We start from the raw sequence: 18,006 nt of genomic DNA, 5'->3' as shown, positions 1-18,006 counted from the left end.
ACAAGGGAACAGTGTCTTGCCGCAATGCAGTGTCTACGAATGGATTGAACAATTTTAAAATGCTCGCACAAATGTTACGCACGAGGAAGGGGCCGGACGGCCATCTACGGCCACAAGTGATGAGAATATTGAGCATGGATACATGGTTCTATTAGACAGACAAGTGACTATTGATGAAGTAAACACATCGTCTGGAAGTGGAATACACCTTCCGACCACAAAAACCGGATTACTGCTTGTTGTTCCTCTTTTGGTGTAAACTTCTAATGGAGCGGCCATGATCTATCTGGAACAAAAGGAAGATAAATGAAGGAATTAGAATCAAACTTTCATAACATGGCCACAACAGCATAAGAATAAAATAAACGAGGACAGAGGTCAGTATAAGCAATGTAAAGAAAGTTATAGGTACATTGCAGACAATTTTTGACTTACCCTCGTATTATTTATTACTCCATTAACATAATTGCTGATTAATAGATAAAATTTTAACCAAAGTTGGTTCTTTAATTTGTTAGTAGAGGTCCATATTTTTTGACTAAATTAAGATTCCTATCTTAACTTACACTTGACTCAGTTGCTCTTCTACATCGGAGATATCTCCGAATTGTCCATAATTGCATACAAGTCCTTTTTTAAAATAGCTGTTGGAGCTTAGTATGAACATCCTTGAAAACAAGGGAGGATTCATTAGGAAACACAGTGGGTTTCATAGCTCGCTTATCGACCATAATACTGCGCGTATCTCTGATACACAAAAGATAAATATTATTTTCCTAATGACTTACAACAGACAGACAGCCTGGTTATCATTTGCCAATTCTCAAATTGTTATTGGTTTATTTTTAGTGGGATTGACTGTTACAAACCTCAGTGTGTGTTTTGTAATTATTTAATGCATATCTACAATTTATTTGCACGTTCAATAGCTGCAAAAAAAAAAAAAAAAAAAAAAAAGTGTATTCTAAAAATTATCGTAAATAGGTACAGGCCCACAACCAGACAGAAGTTTGGGGGGCCATGAATAAGATAGTGGGGCCAAGTCATTAAAAATTCTCTTACAAATATCTAAATTGTGATTTTTGTTTTAATAATAGCATTTTGTATTAGGTCTGGAGGGGCTATGAAACGTTTAGGGGGACCAGTTGCGGGCCTGCCTAGGTATATTCACCTGTAATCGCAAGGACGTTGTGATATATAGCATTAAAACTTGAATTATCATATATCACGATAAGTACCGGCAGGCCTGTAGCCAGTCCAAAAATGTACGGGGGGGGGGGGCTCGGCTGAACTCAGGGGGGCCCGATGTAACCATATTATAGTTCATCACTATATTATAGTTCATTTGCCAGTCTATCGTGAAAATTTTAGGGGGGCAGCCAAAATTTAGGGGGCCAGGTTTCCCCTAGACCCCCCTGGATATGGACCTGAGTATCGGTAGTCGTATAATTTGCAAGTCCGAACAGAAACAACTCGTTTAAAACCAATCGTTATTCCTAGTCTTGGTTCTCTTTCGTCACTACTCACTCTGTAGGTACACAACATTGATACATACAGTGGCGGATCTAACCTGAGGCCGGGGGAGTCTAGGTCTTGTCAGTTTTTGGGTGACAAAAAAAATTAAACTATTTTGTATATACTTCTGAAAGTGTATAGTAAACTTACGATATACCTATCATAGTATGCAGTCTGGCTGACCCCACCAGTTTTTAAGTTCTAGTTCCGCCTCTGGGTAAATAGTATTTAAAGAAAAGAAAGGCATGCAAACTAGGCTACTAACCTTTGAAGAATCATCGTAGTAAACGTTTCTATATTTATTTGGTCGCTGTTCTGAAAGTCTTCTATCTTGTGAATAAGTTCGATTAATGTTGATATTGAAACCGGACGTCTGGGTTGTTCTCCAAGCATCAGAGACTTCTCTTGATAACATTCTAGTAAGTAGTCTGGTAAACGGTATCTCAAGCTGGCAAATTGCTCTTCAGAATATTGAGTTACGGAAATATTGTCTGGTAAACGGTATACCAAGCTGGCAAATTCTTCTTCAAAATATGGAGTTGTGGAAACATTGTCTGGTAGACGTTGTTTCAAGCTGGTAATTTGTTCTTCAAAATATGGAGTTGTGGAAATATTATTTGGCGCAGTAACTGAAAAAGAGAAGAAATAAGACCTTAAGAACAGAATATCAAAGCTGTACGAGGTATGATCAAAAAACACGGTGAATAATTTTATTAGAAGCATAGTAATGAGTTTACATGGAATTTGATTTAATCTTCATCAAAACGCTTTCCTTCGCTAGCAATGCACTTATCCCAACGTTGAATCCGTGACTGGAAGCATTTCTAGAAGACTTATTTTGGAAGGGCGTTCAGCTGCTCTGTCGTGGCCCCCTCAATGTCAGGAATGGTTCAAAATGTTTTCCTTTAAGACGGTTTTATGTTTTTTGGAAAGAGCTAGAAGTCATATGGTGCTATATCTGGAAAGCACAGCGAATGTGGACTGCAGGAAATATTTTTTTTTCGCCCAGAAACCAGCAGATCAAAAGCAAAGTGTGGCATTGGTGGTGGTGAAGAAGGAAGATATTTGTTCATTTAAGGTTGGTTTAAAGGGACACGTTTTGCCAATAGATGGCACTACAGTCTTCGTATCTCTCCCATATATTTTTTTACCTTTCACGAAAATTCACGATTTCTCTTACAAATTTCAATCTACAAACTTCAAATTTTTAGAGAAGGGACGTCATAATCTATCGAAGGCAATAATCTGTGCCGATTTTTTTTATTTAGAATGTTGTTCATTGTTGAAATTGCTTGATTGTTGAAATGGTTATCTAAATCTTAAACAATGGAACTGTTAAACAACAACAAAGAAAATTCTAAATAAAAGATCGGCACGGATTGTTCCCTTTGATAGGTTATGAAGTTCCTTCTCTAAAAATTGGAACTCTCTAGGTTGACATTTGTAAAAGATATTTTAAATTTTCGTGAAAGGTAAAAAATGCATGGGAGAGATACGAAGATTGTAGTGACATCTATCGGCAAAACTTGTCCCTTTACATTAACCTTAATAGGCGGCTTTTCACAGCCCTATAGCAGATGTTTTGTTCCTTGGAAACCTCTGGAATAGTCATTCGCCTGTTTGTGGCACTTTTTGCACATGTTCGTCTGTTTTTGACGTTGAATGACGTCTCGATCGTTCCTCATTTCCAAACGACTCCTTGCCGCTTTTCAATCGTTCATTTTACTTGTAAACAGTGTTCAATGTCACCGCTTCATCGTTATACATAAATTTTCTCATTTTGTGAGCTTCTTTGGCAGTTTTTTGCAGCTTAAAACAAAACTTACGACAGACACTCTTAACATATCTTCACTGGTCTACTTCTGGAAGCCAACTAACATGTCACAACTCGTTCAAATTCGAAACTGACTGTACCAAAAAGGTTTAGGCTACCGGGATTACTAGTTGAAATAGATAAAACACCGCGATAGGTAGTACTGGTGATCACCATACTCTTTGATCACACCTTGAAAGTGCTTCATAATAAAATGGTAATATAGTATTCAGAAGTGGCTCATGTTCAACTTGGTGAAAAGTGATCAACATATTTAGTTGCATCGATATTACTTTCACTTTCCCTGACGTAGAATTCGCCAATTACAAGGGCTACAAATTGAAAAAAAAATCATGTTGTTTTTTTGATTAATAGGTGAACTTAATTCTTTGTTCCTAGCTGATTATGAATATTGAATTCGCTTTTCCCTGTCACGTAAGGTTTTCTTACAAATCAATGTAAAAATTTAGGCCTTTTTCCGTATTCAATACTGCTTTATTATACCTTATTTCTTATCTTCTAGCAGACTAAAGAGCTTGTTACACTAAATAACTGAACATGTTTTGTTTAATGTGAATGCAGACAGACAAAAAAGAATATAAGATTATTTTCATTAAGTCTGGAACCAAGAAGTTCAGCAGATTCTTTAGACAAATTTAGGTCTCTAACTAGATCATTGAGCTGGTTTTGAGTGAGTGGTATAGGGTCACGAGATCCAATAGGGAGGTTGTAAACTTCCCTTCATCTTCTATTTCACTACCTTCCAGTTTTATCACTGTACGAACTAGGATCACTTACAAACTCCAGACTTGATGGAGATGTCGGAACAGTTAAGTCTGGGCCGTGCAGCACAGGTCTCAATGCAGAGGGAATATTGGGATACACTATCTTTGTCTTGTTTTGAGTATTATGTCCTACAATTTCACAGGAACATAAGTAGCAATCGTCGCTGTAGTTTTTAGGCTCTCTCCACACCACTGGAATTGCGAGTGGCATAAATGACCTCTTTCCAGCCAGTGCTTCAGTTCCGAAACGATTCCACACAAGATCTACACAAATTATGTGGAGACCACGATTTATCTTGATCTCCAAGTTTCATATGAGAGTATGCGAAATATGCTGTTCTTACAAAATCTGTAATTTTCTGTCTCTGTTTGTGTTGCGTGAAATGAATTTACCACCAAATGTAACAAAATACATCTAGAACAAAACTAACCTAAGAGATTAACACTTCATACCATTAAAGATTTGCGACAATTAAATATGAAATTTATTTGAAATAAGATAACAAGGTTTGATGTAGAAATATTTTAAATAGTCATACAGGCAACAGTTAGTTAATTTAATTAAATTAAACTTTCCTACATTTAGAGCACATTCATCTTTATTACCACCTGGATAATTTCATCACGTGCTAGCGACATCTAGCGTCAATTACTTGAATTACGCTTGAACATGCATACCACAATCAACATATATAAATCGTGAATTGTAAGAAATTCTTGCGTGATATGAGAAAACTAGTGCCAGTTTCGGTTTCAGCATGTTCGAATACATATATAACACCCAAAATTATAAAAACAACAGAACCTATGCGGCCCTGTGTTATTAACTCAACTATCTCCACTATTTCCACATGCTGGATGAGCATCGAAAATTATATATCTCAACCAGGTGGGCACCGAGCAAGTTTCGTTGAAGTCAATGCTGGTGCAGACAAAATACAGGTATGTTATCAAACAAGTAACAGTTTCAGTTGTAGACAGTGGCGTATTTACGATTTTGTTTCGGGAGGGGCTTTGCTAACTTTCGGGGGGGGGGGGCTTTGCCTGGAAATGTGAAAATTCTGCAAGATATTTCATTTACTTTACTATACTAAATAAGATTTCGGGGGGGGGGGCTTAAGCCCGGAAGCCACTCCCTAAATACGCCACTGGTTGTAGATATACCACGTGAAAGAGTTTGGTTTGTGTAACATGATATTTTACTAACTAATGTTGAAACCAGAAGTAGTAGTAGATTTCTACCACTTCTGGTTTAAGTAGATTAGAGTAGAGATGAAGTATATTCTTGGGACGTTTAATTGATTCCAGAAAACTGCCTCTCGCTATCTGTTACCACTTTTGTTCTATAGTGATCAACATTGAAACCGGAAGCGGTTGATTTCTGACATTTCCGGTTTGAATAAAGCGTCAAGAGAGAAGATCATAGCTACTCTTAAACCACTAAATCGATAAAAAAACTGTTTCCGCTATCTCTCATCGTTTTTGTTCTATGTAAATCCTTATTGAAACCGGAAGTTGTAATGGATTTGTATCACTTCCGGTTTCAGTACGAAATTAAGGTGGAAGATGAAACGTATTCTTTGCAGGCTTAATCAATTATAGGAAACTGGTTCTTGCCATATATTACCGTTTTTGCTGTATAGTGGTCAACGTTAAAACCGGAAATGGTTGATTTCTATCACTTCCGGTGACTGGATCACCTTAATCAACGATTTGGATTCCCAATTTTTGACCCTTTACATAATGGCTAAAATCGATAACGATGCATCTAGTAGATCTTGACTTTTTTGTCTTCCAGGCGAATGAATACATGGGCAGGTAAATATATAGAGGAGTTTCGGTAAATTTAACTGATCAAAAAGAGTAACAACATTTTAGTGAGGGATTTGGACCAAGTCTGGATCCCCAGGGTTACGCCCTTGGTACAACCAGAGATTATGGGCACTAAAGATCTAATACACGCTACTCTAACAGAAGACCCTAATTAGACTTGTTGGGAACTGAAAGTTGCAAAAATCCGTCGGCCTAACGTAACTTCAGCAGGTGAACCGACTTTTTTTCGTCGTTTACCGAGAAGGCTCCACCTGTGCTCTCCCTGCTGCAATTTTACTTCTTTCGTAGGAGCTATATTGTTAATTGAGGTGGTTGGAAAATGCTCCAAAGCGGTCAATTACCACGTAAGGCTAACGTTGGCATGGTTGGCCAATGCTCCAGAGCAGTCATTACCACGTAGGGCCAACGTTGGCAGTTGGCTAGTCTATCATTTCTCTCATGGGTGGAACTTCGGCAATTGAGTTGGTTGGTCAATGCTCGGAAAAGCAGCCAATTACTACGTAGGCCCAACGTTAGCAGTTGGTTTGTCTACCATTTCCTTCATAAGTGAAACTTTGGTAACTGAGTTGATTGGCCAATGCTTGATGAAACAGCTAATCATAACATAGGGCCAACGTTGCCAGTTGCCTAGGCCACCATTTCTTTTATGGGTGAAACTTTGGTAATTGGGTTGATTGGTCAGTGCTCGGCAAAGAACCAATACAACATGGGACCAACGTTGGTGTTTGGCTAGTCTACCGTTCCTAATATTGAGCCTCCTCTGTGTACTATTAGCGTAATAAATATATATCAGTACTCAAGAAACAATAGTAGATTTGACACAACCGGTCTTACTTTAGAATCCGTGTGACTTGGCTACTCGTATAAACAGAATATCACAACATATATTATGAGTTGAAAAGAAACAAAGAAACAAATAGTTATAATTTACAATACAGACAGTTTTCGACTTACGTAAATAAACCTTTGCAATTTGAAATTTACTTAGTCTAGGGTTACCATTTATGCAGAAATGTTCACAAATTTGAAAGCAAAAATTTCTGTCAGCACACAGTGCCTTTTCCGAAACTCGCTGATTTGTCCGCATTTTTAAAGGTCAAGTTAATTGTCAATTCAGTTTCAGATATTTCACATATAAATACACGTTTCGCTGTTGGCGTTCAAAGAAGGAATATATATATAGTAGAGATGCAAAAAAGCCGGCTTTTTTGAATCGATGTTTTTTTTTTCACATAAAAAGCCGACTTTTTTGGGGAAAAAAACGAGAATTTTGGAAATTTTGGCTTTTTTCATTTTCATGATTTTTCTATCTAAATAGCTTTCTTATAGTATATTCTATAGTTAGATAAGAATTCCATGACCTAAATGCCATATTTCGCTCTGACATTCACCATCAAGATGGATGGAGCACATGTTTTACGAATTAAGCTAACATGAAGAATGTAGTATTTGAGGGCAATTTTAGAGGCTATTTAACTTTTGAGTTATCGACATTTTTTTCTTCTCTAGATCATTATAGTTTGTCACCGTGTTTCATTTCTAAGAACTTAGTATTCTAGCTTCTAGCGCAAAAGTTAAACTTATGTTTTTCTATATATCCGTCAAAGCGTACGTTTTTCAATATATCCGTCAAACCGTACTTCCACATTTCTGTTATACTGTAGCTGTGCAACGATTTAGCAATAATTTTCCGAATACAATCTTGAATACTAATTTACATAAATAATCAATAGCGGATTGAGAAAAGTACTTTGGGAGGGGTTTCTCTGATTGTTTCGTTTTCTAAAATGTCCTAATTTTATTTGGGAGGAGCTTGAAGTTTATGAGTACAGGCATAATATTTCGTTTCGTTGATATATTTAGCAATAATCTTCCGAATACAACCTTGAAGATTATTTTATACTGAGAATCAGTGGCGGATTTAGAAGAGTATTCTGGGAGGGGTTTTTCTTACTAATGTTTAGTTTTTCTAAACATTCGTAATTTTTATTTGACGGGAGCTTACAGTTTATGAGTAAAGGCATAACTATTAGATATTTCATTTGTTTTAGACATTCCGTAATTTTGGGGAACAGGCTTCAGTCCGAAAGACCACCCCTCTAACCATCGCAAAACCGTCACTGCTGGTAATTAGTAATAATAACGATTTAAAAACAATAAGAAAGGAAGTTGGCCAACTCACAGTACACGCACTATTTCTACTTCACAGATGGAATGAAGAAAAGCTTTGTCAGAATGGTCGAATGCTGGATTGAATTCCGAACTTCCCGATAGAAGCGCAAAAGCCCCACTCAGTCATGTTTGTTGTGCCGTTGTATTTATCTTAACTTAAATATATTCCGTAGTCCTTTTCTTTTCTTTTTTTTTTTTTTTTGGTGGTGGTGGGGTGGGGAGAGTTCCGTAATGATATGAAGGGTGTGAGCCAAGAACATGATAACCAACAAATTTTCAATTGCTGAATTATGCAGCAGATAGACAGCAACGCATACCGCTTCGTTCAGTCCTTCATGTATAGTCGTATGTGAAAAATCAGCTTTGCGACTTTCAAAATGGATTGTACAGCAGAAAATCTCTAATTTCTTAAAATAGTAAAATTGTGGGTTACCATGTTCTTGCCTCACACCCTTCATATGTTGAATCCCTCTTGTTAAAAATTCAGAAAACTTGAGGACTGAGTAAACCGTGATGTTGGTTATATAAAACTATAGAATTTCAAGAATATACAGAACCAAAAGCTCTAGGTGTGCAGCCTTTAAGTGTATCATACTTGTATAAATCTAAGTATTTCTCTTATGTTTTATTTTAATTTTATTTTGTTCCAAAAAGAGGGTATGGAATATTTTGAAGTAAAAATACTAATAGAATTTTGCTAGTTATTTGTGTATTTTTAAAAGAAGTATTTACTTTTAGGGTTGGCTGGTTTACACCAGCTGTTTTTCTTTTTTAAAAAATAAACAACTGGTTTAAACCAAAAAAAAAAACATAAATAAAAAGAACGAAAAATGCGAATCGTGTGAACTTCATGGTGACGTTTCCACACATCGAACAATCTGCATTAGTTTTATTCTTTTCACCTTTTAATCAAGGTGTCCCATGTTCAATTCTCGGTTGAACCACAACTCTTCTTTCATGCGTAAACAAAGTAGCGGTTCGGATGTAACTTTAAGCGAAATTCTTCTCCTTCATAACCTCTTTATTAAGTAAGGATGTTAAGCCTGAACATACGAAACCAAATCAAATTGTATATTTCTGCATGCCTGAATGCCTGTTATTTTATAAATAAGCCAAGGTTCCTTAAATATATTGATAGAATTTGGCATAATTTATCGATTGCCTACGTAGCTTCCAACATTAGCTTGGATTGGACTTTCAATGTTATGTACGTACTAAATTTGTAATCCTGTTATTGCTTTGCATGTAAAATTTAAGGGTCAACGTATCATAATCAGTACGCTAAAACTGAGGTATTAAATTTGTAATTTAATACCTCAGTTTTAGCGTACTGATTATGATACGTTGACCCTTAAATTTTACATGCAAAGCAATAACAGGATTTTTCCGTTATTATTTTACATTTAGAGTAATGACTGGATTTTCCCGATGGCTAGGGCAGGAGTTTCCCAATTAAAGAAATGTACTTACCGGACTCCTTTAAGCTTATGTGACCTCTTCCAGTATAACCCCGTTGTTGCATAATAACACCAAGGGGAAACAAACTTATTTCTGTCAATATGTAATATAAATACATAAAGCAAAATATCTAAACCCAAGAAACCTGGTTTAAGCCAAAAAAAGCCCAGTTTAAACTTCCCCTCAAAAATGGGTTTTTGGCATTTTCAAAAACAACCATGGTTCTCCCCAACCCTGCTTACTTTTGTATTATAGGAGGTTAAAAAAATTCTTATTACATACATTGGTTAATCCTTTGGAATTCATAATGTAAATATGTTGAGAAGTAAAATTGTTTGAAATATCTTTTCGAAATTCATGGTTTATTTTGAGGTTTTATATTATTATCGGCATCAACCACTAATTAAATGACTTTTTGTATTGTAGAGAAGCGAAACAAAATCTGCTTTATCAATTTAAAGCAGAATTTTGAAAAAGGCCCAAAATTTCCCAATCAAAAAAGCGAAGTAGAAAAAACCGAGTTTTTTCCCTCCCAAAAAAGCCGGTTTATTTCCGAGCCCTTGCATCTCTAATATATAGGAATATCTGACTTCGTAAAGCACAAAACATACTGCCGTCATTGACAATTTCCATAGATTTCCCAAGGAACATCTTCCTAGCTTCATTCTTTGAACAAGGGAAAGAATGCAAATCAGGGCGTTCATGAAGCTATGGGAACATTTTGAGATTTTTTTTTTAAATTCAGGCTCTAAAAAGGTATATCAGAACCAGCGAATGAAACAGACGGTTTTAAAGCTATACCTAGGTATAAACCTTGTAAACCTTGTTTTTTTTTTCGACTAAACGGAAAGAGTATATTACGTCACATACTGCTTTAGACAATGAGAGATGGAGGGTCGGGTTGAATTGGACTGAATACCACAAGCAAGTAGTTGATCGAGACGTGTGTTTCTGAATGCATAAGCAAAGGGGCACGAGTTTGTTATTATTTTGGACTTAGAATTTTTGTAACGAGTTCTAAGCCACGAATAATACCGTAGGAGTTTTATAAGATTGCTCATACCTATGCATAGCATAGTTTGCAAGTTTATTAAAAAAATAAATAATTAACAACTACTCTATATTTACTTACCATCATAAACGTACACGAAGATAATCAAAGCTGAGAATAATTTCATAGTTGTTATCCTGAAATAAAAGAAATATTACTGTAGGAAAAAATAGATGTCATTACATAATAGATTTATTATCGATATACCACCTTCTATTTGTATGTAATGTATATTTATCAATGTTCGGAACAAAAAACTACATGGTATACTATTCAACACGCACAGTTCATGGATTATTTTTTCTAATTTATTACATAACAGAAATATTTTTTGTAACCTGTACAACTATAGCAATCACCAAGAATAAAGTCCACTTTAAAGTTCGCTTTTGAAAGTAAACTCAAGAAGAACGTCTACTATTTAACCCAACTGATATTTGTGCCCGTCTATACAATTTTAATTACGTCCGGCAGATGCCTTCCTCCGATTTCAGAGAAGAGTATTGCTTCGGTTTGAAATCCAACAATAAACGTAAGATCTTCCTCATGGGTCTCCAAATTTACATAATATTATGTTAAAAATGATCCTGTATAATTTATACTAAGTAAAAAGAAATATTTGATTCTGATACAATGCAGCGGCGGATCCAGAGAGGGCGATCGCCCCGATCGCCGCCCCAAGAAGAGGGAAGTTTTTCTTATTTTATATATAAATTAAACCCATCCCAGAGTTTGGAGCTCTTACAAGTAGCTCTAAGTAACAGTACTGCAACCCACCGCCTCCCCAAAAGTACGTCCTGGATCCGCCCCTAATACAATGACTAGACTAGCTAAAGCACCATTCTTGTCATGAGAAGAATATGTTTGTTTGAATCCTATGTAAAATATTTGGAAGATACATTTCAACCCTCTTTCACGATTAGGATACGCATTCCAATCAAAATATAATAACAAAAACTCCCGTCAAGTTGAACCGTTTTCTCACTTTGACCTTTTTATTAATACAAATTACAAAAGTAAAATATTAGAGAAATTACCTCGTTCTCCCATTTAGAAGTGGAATTTTCAAAAACGGTACGATACGTTTAGTGTTGAAAAAGTATTTTATATACCGAGTTTCCTCCCTAACTTGAGGGGTTCATGATAAATCTATTTTTGGTATACATTTAAAACCTTTTCACCCACTTCAAAGTCATGCGATGAAGAAAAAGAAACGCGTTTGAACTTAGTCCAAATTACTGTTCTGTAACTCTATTCTAATTTCTTGTGGTCAATGCACATTAGGGATGCGCACGAGACGAGTCGAGACACAGCTCTTCCAATAGAGAAATATACATTTTTCAAGTCGAGACATCACTTTTACAGCACATTTTCGAGACGAGACAGCCACAAATCTTGTCTCGTGCGCATCCCTAATGCACATGCTTTTCAATATCAATTGAACAAATGCGTATGAGACTTTTAAATATACCTAGGTAAATACTATGCAGTGTTTGTATCTAAATTGGAAACAAAAAATGAAATGAAATGCTTACAAGAAAATGATCTCTCACACAAAGATTAATATTTCGTATGAAATCAGTTATTCTTTATTAAGTCTTGTATCCTTTGTGGCATGCTATATACGAGTTTAGCACATTTCGACTTCAATTCAGCATCATGATACCACAAATTGTTGATGTTCTTACAATATTACCTGAGAAAACGTGTTTGAACTAGTGGTGGGCACAAAAAACAGGTTTTTCGGTTTTCGGTTTTTAGAAAAACCGGTTCGGTTTTTCACCGAAACCGGTTATCGGTTTTCTCCAAAACCGGTTCGGTTTTTTACCAGGTCCGGTTTCAGTTTTCTTCAAAACCGATTCCGGTTTTTTTCCAAAATGTGTTCTATTTCTGACCAGAATGGTGTTTCGTTGTTCTCCGGAAACCGAATCCATTTCCACAGAAATAGTTTTGTGTGTTTTCGAAAAGTTTTCACCGAAACCAGTTTCGGTGAAAACCGAACCGGTTTTGGAGAAAACCGAAATGTCGGTGTTCCGGTTTTCGGTTTTTATAGGAACCGGTTTTCGGTTTTTATAAAAACCGGTTTTGCCCATCCCTAGTTAGAACTTAGTTTTTCCTTCATGAAGCTCTAGAGGTTTTCAATAGAATTCATATCAGGATTATTGCCCGGCTATTGAAGAACACTAATTTCGTTGTTCTTGAAGAATTTTGTCACAGTTTTGTCCCAGTGACATGGGGCTCTACAACGGTACGTTGTATATTTATATATTTTTACTACTTGTAACGATCAGTGGGTCGTAAAGTATTTTATATATATACTAGACTGGTTATGTCGAAGAAGAAAAAGAAAAAGAAATATATGTTAATTCTAATTGTAATATCGACGTGGAAAGATATTCATATGTTTATATAGTTTTTTTTTTTTTAATAATAGGATTTTGGATAGGAGGTTGTCAGGACAACCATAAATAAATAGAGCTATTCAGATTTAGAGAGTAGACATATTGAAAAATAAGTTTGTAAACGTGATGTATACTTCTCAGTTTTGATTATTAAATTAAGTGTAAAAACAGATATATAAATGCATTTTAATGGCTCAATGCTAAGAACAAAGAACCAGTGATTCGTTGGATATGGTGCCAGAACCCGGGAAGTGAATGGTTGTATCGTTTTGGAAATACAGTAAAAAGGAATCAATATTGAGCCAAATATTAATTATACAATTTTGAGAAGTGGCCGAATTATATATAGAAACATCATGAGTGTTACAAATAATGGAACGATTGGTACTCCAGTAATGAATTCTTCAGATACCATGTTGGAAATGTTAAGAGAAATGTCACCACAAATTACGAACCACCAAGCTGAACAGTTTGCAAAGGTGAATCAACAATTGGAAAAACTGGATCAAAAGGTGATCCAACAAGCTAAACATTTTGATCAAAAATTAGAACAATTGCAGTGATGCATTGACGGTAAATGGGACCAAATCACCGTCAATTAAACCAGGTGAACCAACAAATTGCTGCCAAATTCGGACATTATGATGAAGATATGGAAAAAATAGTGCAGAGATACCCTGAGGTCCAGGACTCTGTAGACATTATAGAAACCACGGAGCAAGCAAACTTTGAATCTACATTAGTGGAATTTACGGAGTTTTCACAAAAGCATACTGCCGTATTGGTTGAAACAGACTATCCTAACTTTTCCTTTCAGTCGCATACTTTTGATTGTCTTATGGATGCTGCACTGAGAAAAAAAGGACTAGGATTTCCGTGTGGATACATCGTATTTACGCGGGTACGCTCCTTAAGTAATGTAATTTCATGTATAAAAGTACATTAGGTGGGAACACCATGCCAAGTCTGGAGTTCGGCGTCGAACTAGACTTGTTGTGATTGGATAATTTTATTCACATGATTGATTTCGTGTTAAAAACTATTACTCTCCTAAGGTATGGAGTCACAGATTTAGAAAAAACCAAGAGGGAACACTCGTAGGAAGGTGGTAACAACATTATATACCTAAGTTACCACCGTCGGAATGGGTATGGCGTTAATTCTAGATTTGAAATGGTGGTCCCACAATACAAAATTTTCGCTGGACGGTGGTGTAGATCGTACTACTGATGAAACCACATTACTTAATGTGGTGACGCGCGTAACCTAGTAAAAACAGCATTTACATGCCGACTGGATTATGCATTTTTCTCCGTGTGCGTGTAATGGTGATGTCGGTATGCATCAAAGTGTGAAAAGGTACGACCGTTTTTGCCTAGTGAATGCTATTGATTGCTTGTATTCACAATATATTCAACATGGTATTAATCCTATGGTTCATGTAGCAGGAGGTAAGTTGATTCCAATATTCGTGAAATGCAGAAAGAAAACGTGTGTTCCTATTAGTGCTTGTGCTGATTGGTCGATTGAATTGAATCTATTGAATTGTTCATTCATTGAAAAGGTCAATATGATAATAGTGAGCAATCCGATGATGTTTTCACAGAACGTGATGCATTGCATTGACTTTAATCTAAGCATGATATTGCAAAGTTTTGAAAATCCATCGAGAAGAAACAGAAAGCATGGAAGGACAGATTACCATGAATATTGTAGAAATAATAGGTATAGACATAACATCTCGCTACCAGTGAAACGAATGAGAACTGAACCTAGTGTTACCGGTAAGATAACCGAACCTAACCTTAGTAGTAACGGTAAATGTGATTGTGTGACTCAACCTAATCCTAGTGTAGTACGATTACGTTCACCTAAGAAACATGTAAGGATTAGATCTAATCGCGTTCGATGGAGACTTTGTAGAAATCCCATAGATGACGAAAATTCTCAAAGTAAGAAACAAAGAACTGTAGATGTAAATAACGCGCAAGACTGTATTAAGATTTATGACTTTCAATGCAACCTAAACAAATTCATTGGTCATGTAACTTAACCTAATGTAGGGGCGTCCAAAAGGATATATCAAATTGATTTTTAATATGGCCACATATGTCTTAATGTTATGTGTTTTCTTTGATATTTGTATTTCATAATATTCATGCGTTTTCCTATGATAGCAGAACCCAGTATCAATCACATTATTCGTGTTCCATGTTATTGAAGTATATTTAAAAGTATCTTTGTAATGCTAGGATATATATTGAAGTTAATAATTTATGTTTTCTAGAAGGAATTTGTATTTTAAACAATTCTTACTTTTGTGTTCTTTTACATTCGAATTATATGCTAATAATATAAATATATTCGATCATTTTTCGTTAAATGAACAACTATATGAATATCGCATACATCTTTTTCAAAATCTTCTTCATGTTGCCTAGTGCCTTATCGTCGTTGAAACGTATAAATAAATGAAGATGATGATAAATTTTAAAATAAATATGATAATGATATTGTTATAAAATTAAATATGATATATATGTATAATTATATGAATTGTAATTTTCAAGTATACGAGGTGCATTCGAAAACTCGAATGATTGATATGTAAAAGTAAACGATCCAGAATTCTTTTTCTTTTTATTTGAATAAATGAATAAAAAGAAAAGTCTGTCGGGCGCCATAATATACAACGGTACGTTGTATATTTATATATTTTTACTACTTGTAACGATCAGTGGGTCGTAAAGTATTTTATATATATATACTAGACTGGTTATGTCGAAGAAGAAAAAGAAAAAGAAATATATGTTAATTCTAATTGTAATATCGACGTGGAAAGATATTCATATGTTTATATAGTTTTTTTTTTTAAATAATAGAATTTTGGATAGGAGGTTGTCAGGACAACCATAAATAAATAGAGCTATTCAGATTTAGAGAGTAGACATATTGAAAAATAAGTTTGTAAACGTGATGTATACTTCTCAGTTTTGATTATTAAGTTAAGTGTAAAAACAGATATATAAATGCATTTTAATGGCTCAATACTAAGAACAAAGAACCAGTGATTCGTTCTAGCTCCATCATGTATAAAGATGAAGTGTGCGTCATTAAACCAGATTGCAGTCTGGGGAAGCAGTTCTTCTTGAAGAACTTGTAGGTATTGGTCGTACTTCATTGTTTCCTCTATTATATGCAGTTTCCCACGCCCGAAGACAAATATCACACCCCAGACCATGACTGAAATTGGATGCTTCACTGTTTGTTGGAGACATTCCAACTTGAATTCCTCCCCAGATCGACGTCGCACATATTGTGAACATTCATCAGACACGAAGACACATGATTCACCACTGAAATACCTATTCTCCAATCCAGTGGCGGCTCGTGAGTATATGATATGGTAGTGCCAAAACGTACACAATAAATAAGCGCATATCCGTAAATAAGAGTATATGTAAAGGCACGAATAACATTATTTTATTGCAGTCACGCACACACACACACACACACACACACACACACACACACACACACACACACACACACACACACACACACACACACACACACACAGATAGATAGATAGATAGATAGATAGAGAGAGAGAGAGAGAGAGAGAGAGAGAAAGAGAGTTATTTAGAATGAAGTTGACTGTGCATACAGTAAGCTTATTATAAACATAAAGTAGATTTTGTCCAGCTTGCGACCCCTCCCCCAAACAACACACGGAAAACAAAATAAAGGATTGGCTACATCACAACCACAAATTTGAACTGTTTTTCAAATATATGTTCATGCTAAATTGATGCAAACTTTCCTTATTACGGATCACTTGCTTAACACATAATTTTAAATTAGGCATTTGCTTTCCTAAATTTTCCTGCTTCCAGTTAGATTGTCGTCATATGATAGGGATGAAAACGGATATTTCACTAAATTACTTGCCGCATTCATCGTAATGTATTGTTCTCGTTTCATGGAAAGTAGTTACAAATATAGAGAAAGAAGAAAACAGCACTACACTTAAATAATCAGCATCAAAGCTTCGAAAATATATATAATTGACAAGTTACATACACACACCACATTCAACACCACAAACACTCAGGCGCACAATGTGTTTATGTTTCAATCAAGGGGGGGGGGATCATACCTGGATTGACAACACAATAACGAAATAAATTCCAAATTGATTTTTGGGAGGGTCAAATCTAGATGGTACATATTGGTATGTAATAAGTAACTAGTTTGGAAACACTGCAATGGGAACAAGTGAATCAGGAGTCACGTGTTAGAATTCCAGGCGACTTAACTCCAAAATAAAGTCCCCTTTCCTAGAGCATCAAAGCATAAGACGAAACAAATCTCCCGCTTCGAGCCACCTTCAATCGTGGCACAAAACGCTAGTTATTTCTCCGTACTTTCCTCCTGCTCTCCAACTAACGAGCATGCGCACAAACCATTTTTTGAACAGTCGGGAGAGCACGGGAGAACTTGGCACGAACAGATAGAGATAGGCCTATGTAGTAGCGTGCGAGTAATTCTGAGTGCATTCAATCACTAACTGCGACTCAAACCAGCTTCTCGTGAGCAATGATGATGTTGCAAGTAAAGTATTGTGCATAAAATTAAAAAGCTTGTTATTTAGTAAGATGCAAATATCTATATATATAAAAGAGAACGCACAAATCCTTTGTTACCTCATCACGCTAATACGGCTGAACCAATTTCTTTTATTTTTGGGGGGTTATTAGGATTTGGACCCTAGATGGTTTTTATCATATCACTTTAATTTTTAATTACCAGTGTCTTGAGATAATTGACCATTCAAGTGTCCATAACGTACAAATCCTTTGGTAGCTCATCATAGCTAAACCTAACCGTATTTATATGCAACCCACATGACCGTGTCACTCGGCGGGTTAACATAAATGACAGGCGATATAATGTTAACATTCTTCTATGGTTTTT

The 18,006-nt window shown here is 35.7% G+C and overlaps 1 protein-coding gene across 1 annotated transcript in view; it reads right to left on the bottom strand.

The window, feature by feature from the left end:
- Nucleotides 1-18,006, bottom strand: part of LOC145684365 (uncharacterized) — a 75,282-nt gene that overhangs the window by 53,100 nt on the left and 4,176 nt on the right. The window contains exons 2-3 of the mRNA XM_081756605.1: nt 10,709-10,764; nt 1,781-2,144 (exon numbers count right to left, since the gene is read on the bottom strand). Of these exons, the coding sequence (XP_081612731.1) occupies nt 1,781-2,144; nt 10,709-10,754 (410 nt within the window). The 5' untranslated portion in view covers nt 10,755-10,764. The remainder of the gene's footprint in view (nt 1-1,780; nt 2,145-10,708; nt 10,765-18,006) is intronic.

Source organism: Thermobia domestica, chromosome 4, assembly GCF_964235325.1.
Source record: "Thermobia domestica chromosome 4, izTheDome1.hap1.1, whole genome shotgun sequence".
Taxonomy (NCBI): Eukaryota; Metazoa; Arthropoda; class Insecta; order Zygentoma; family Lepismatidae; genus Thermobia; species Thermobia domestica.
This window is presented reverse-complemented; position numbering and strand designations above follow the sequence as displayed.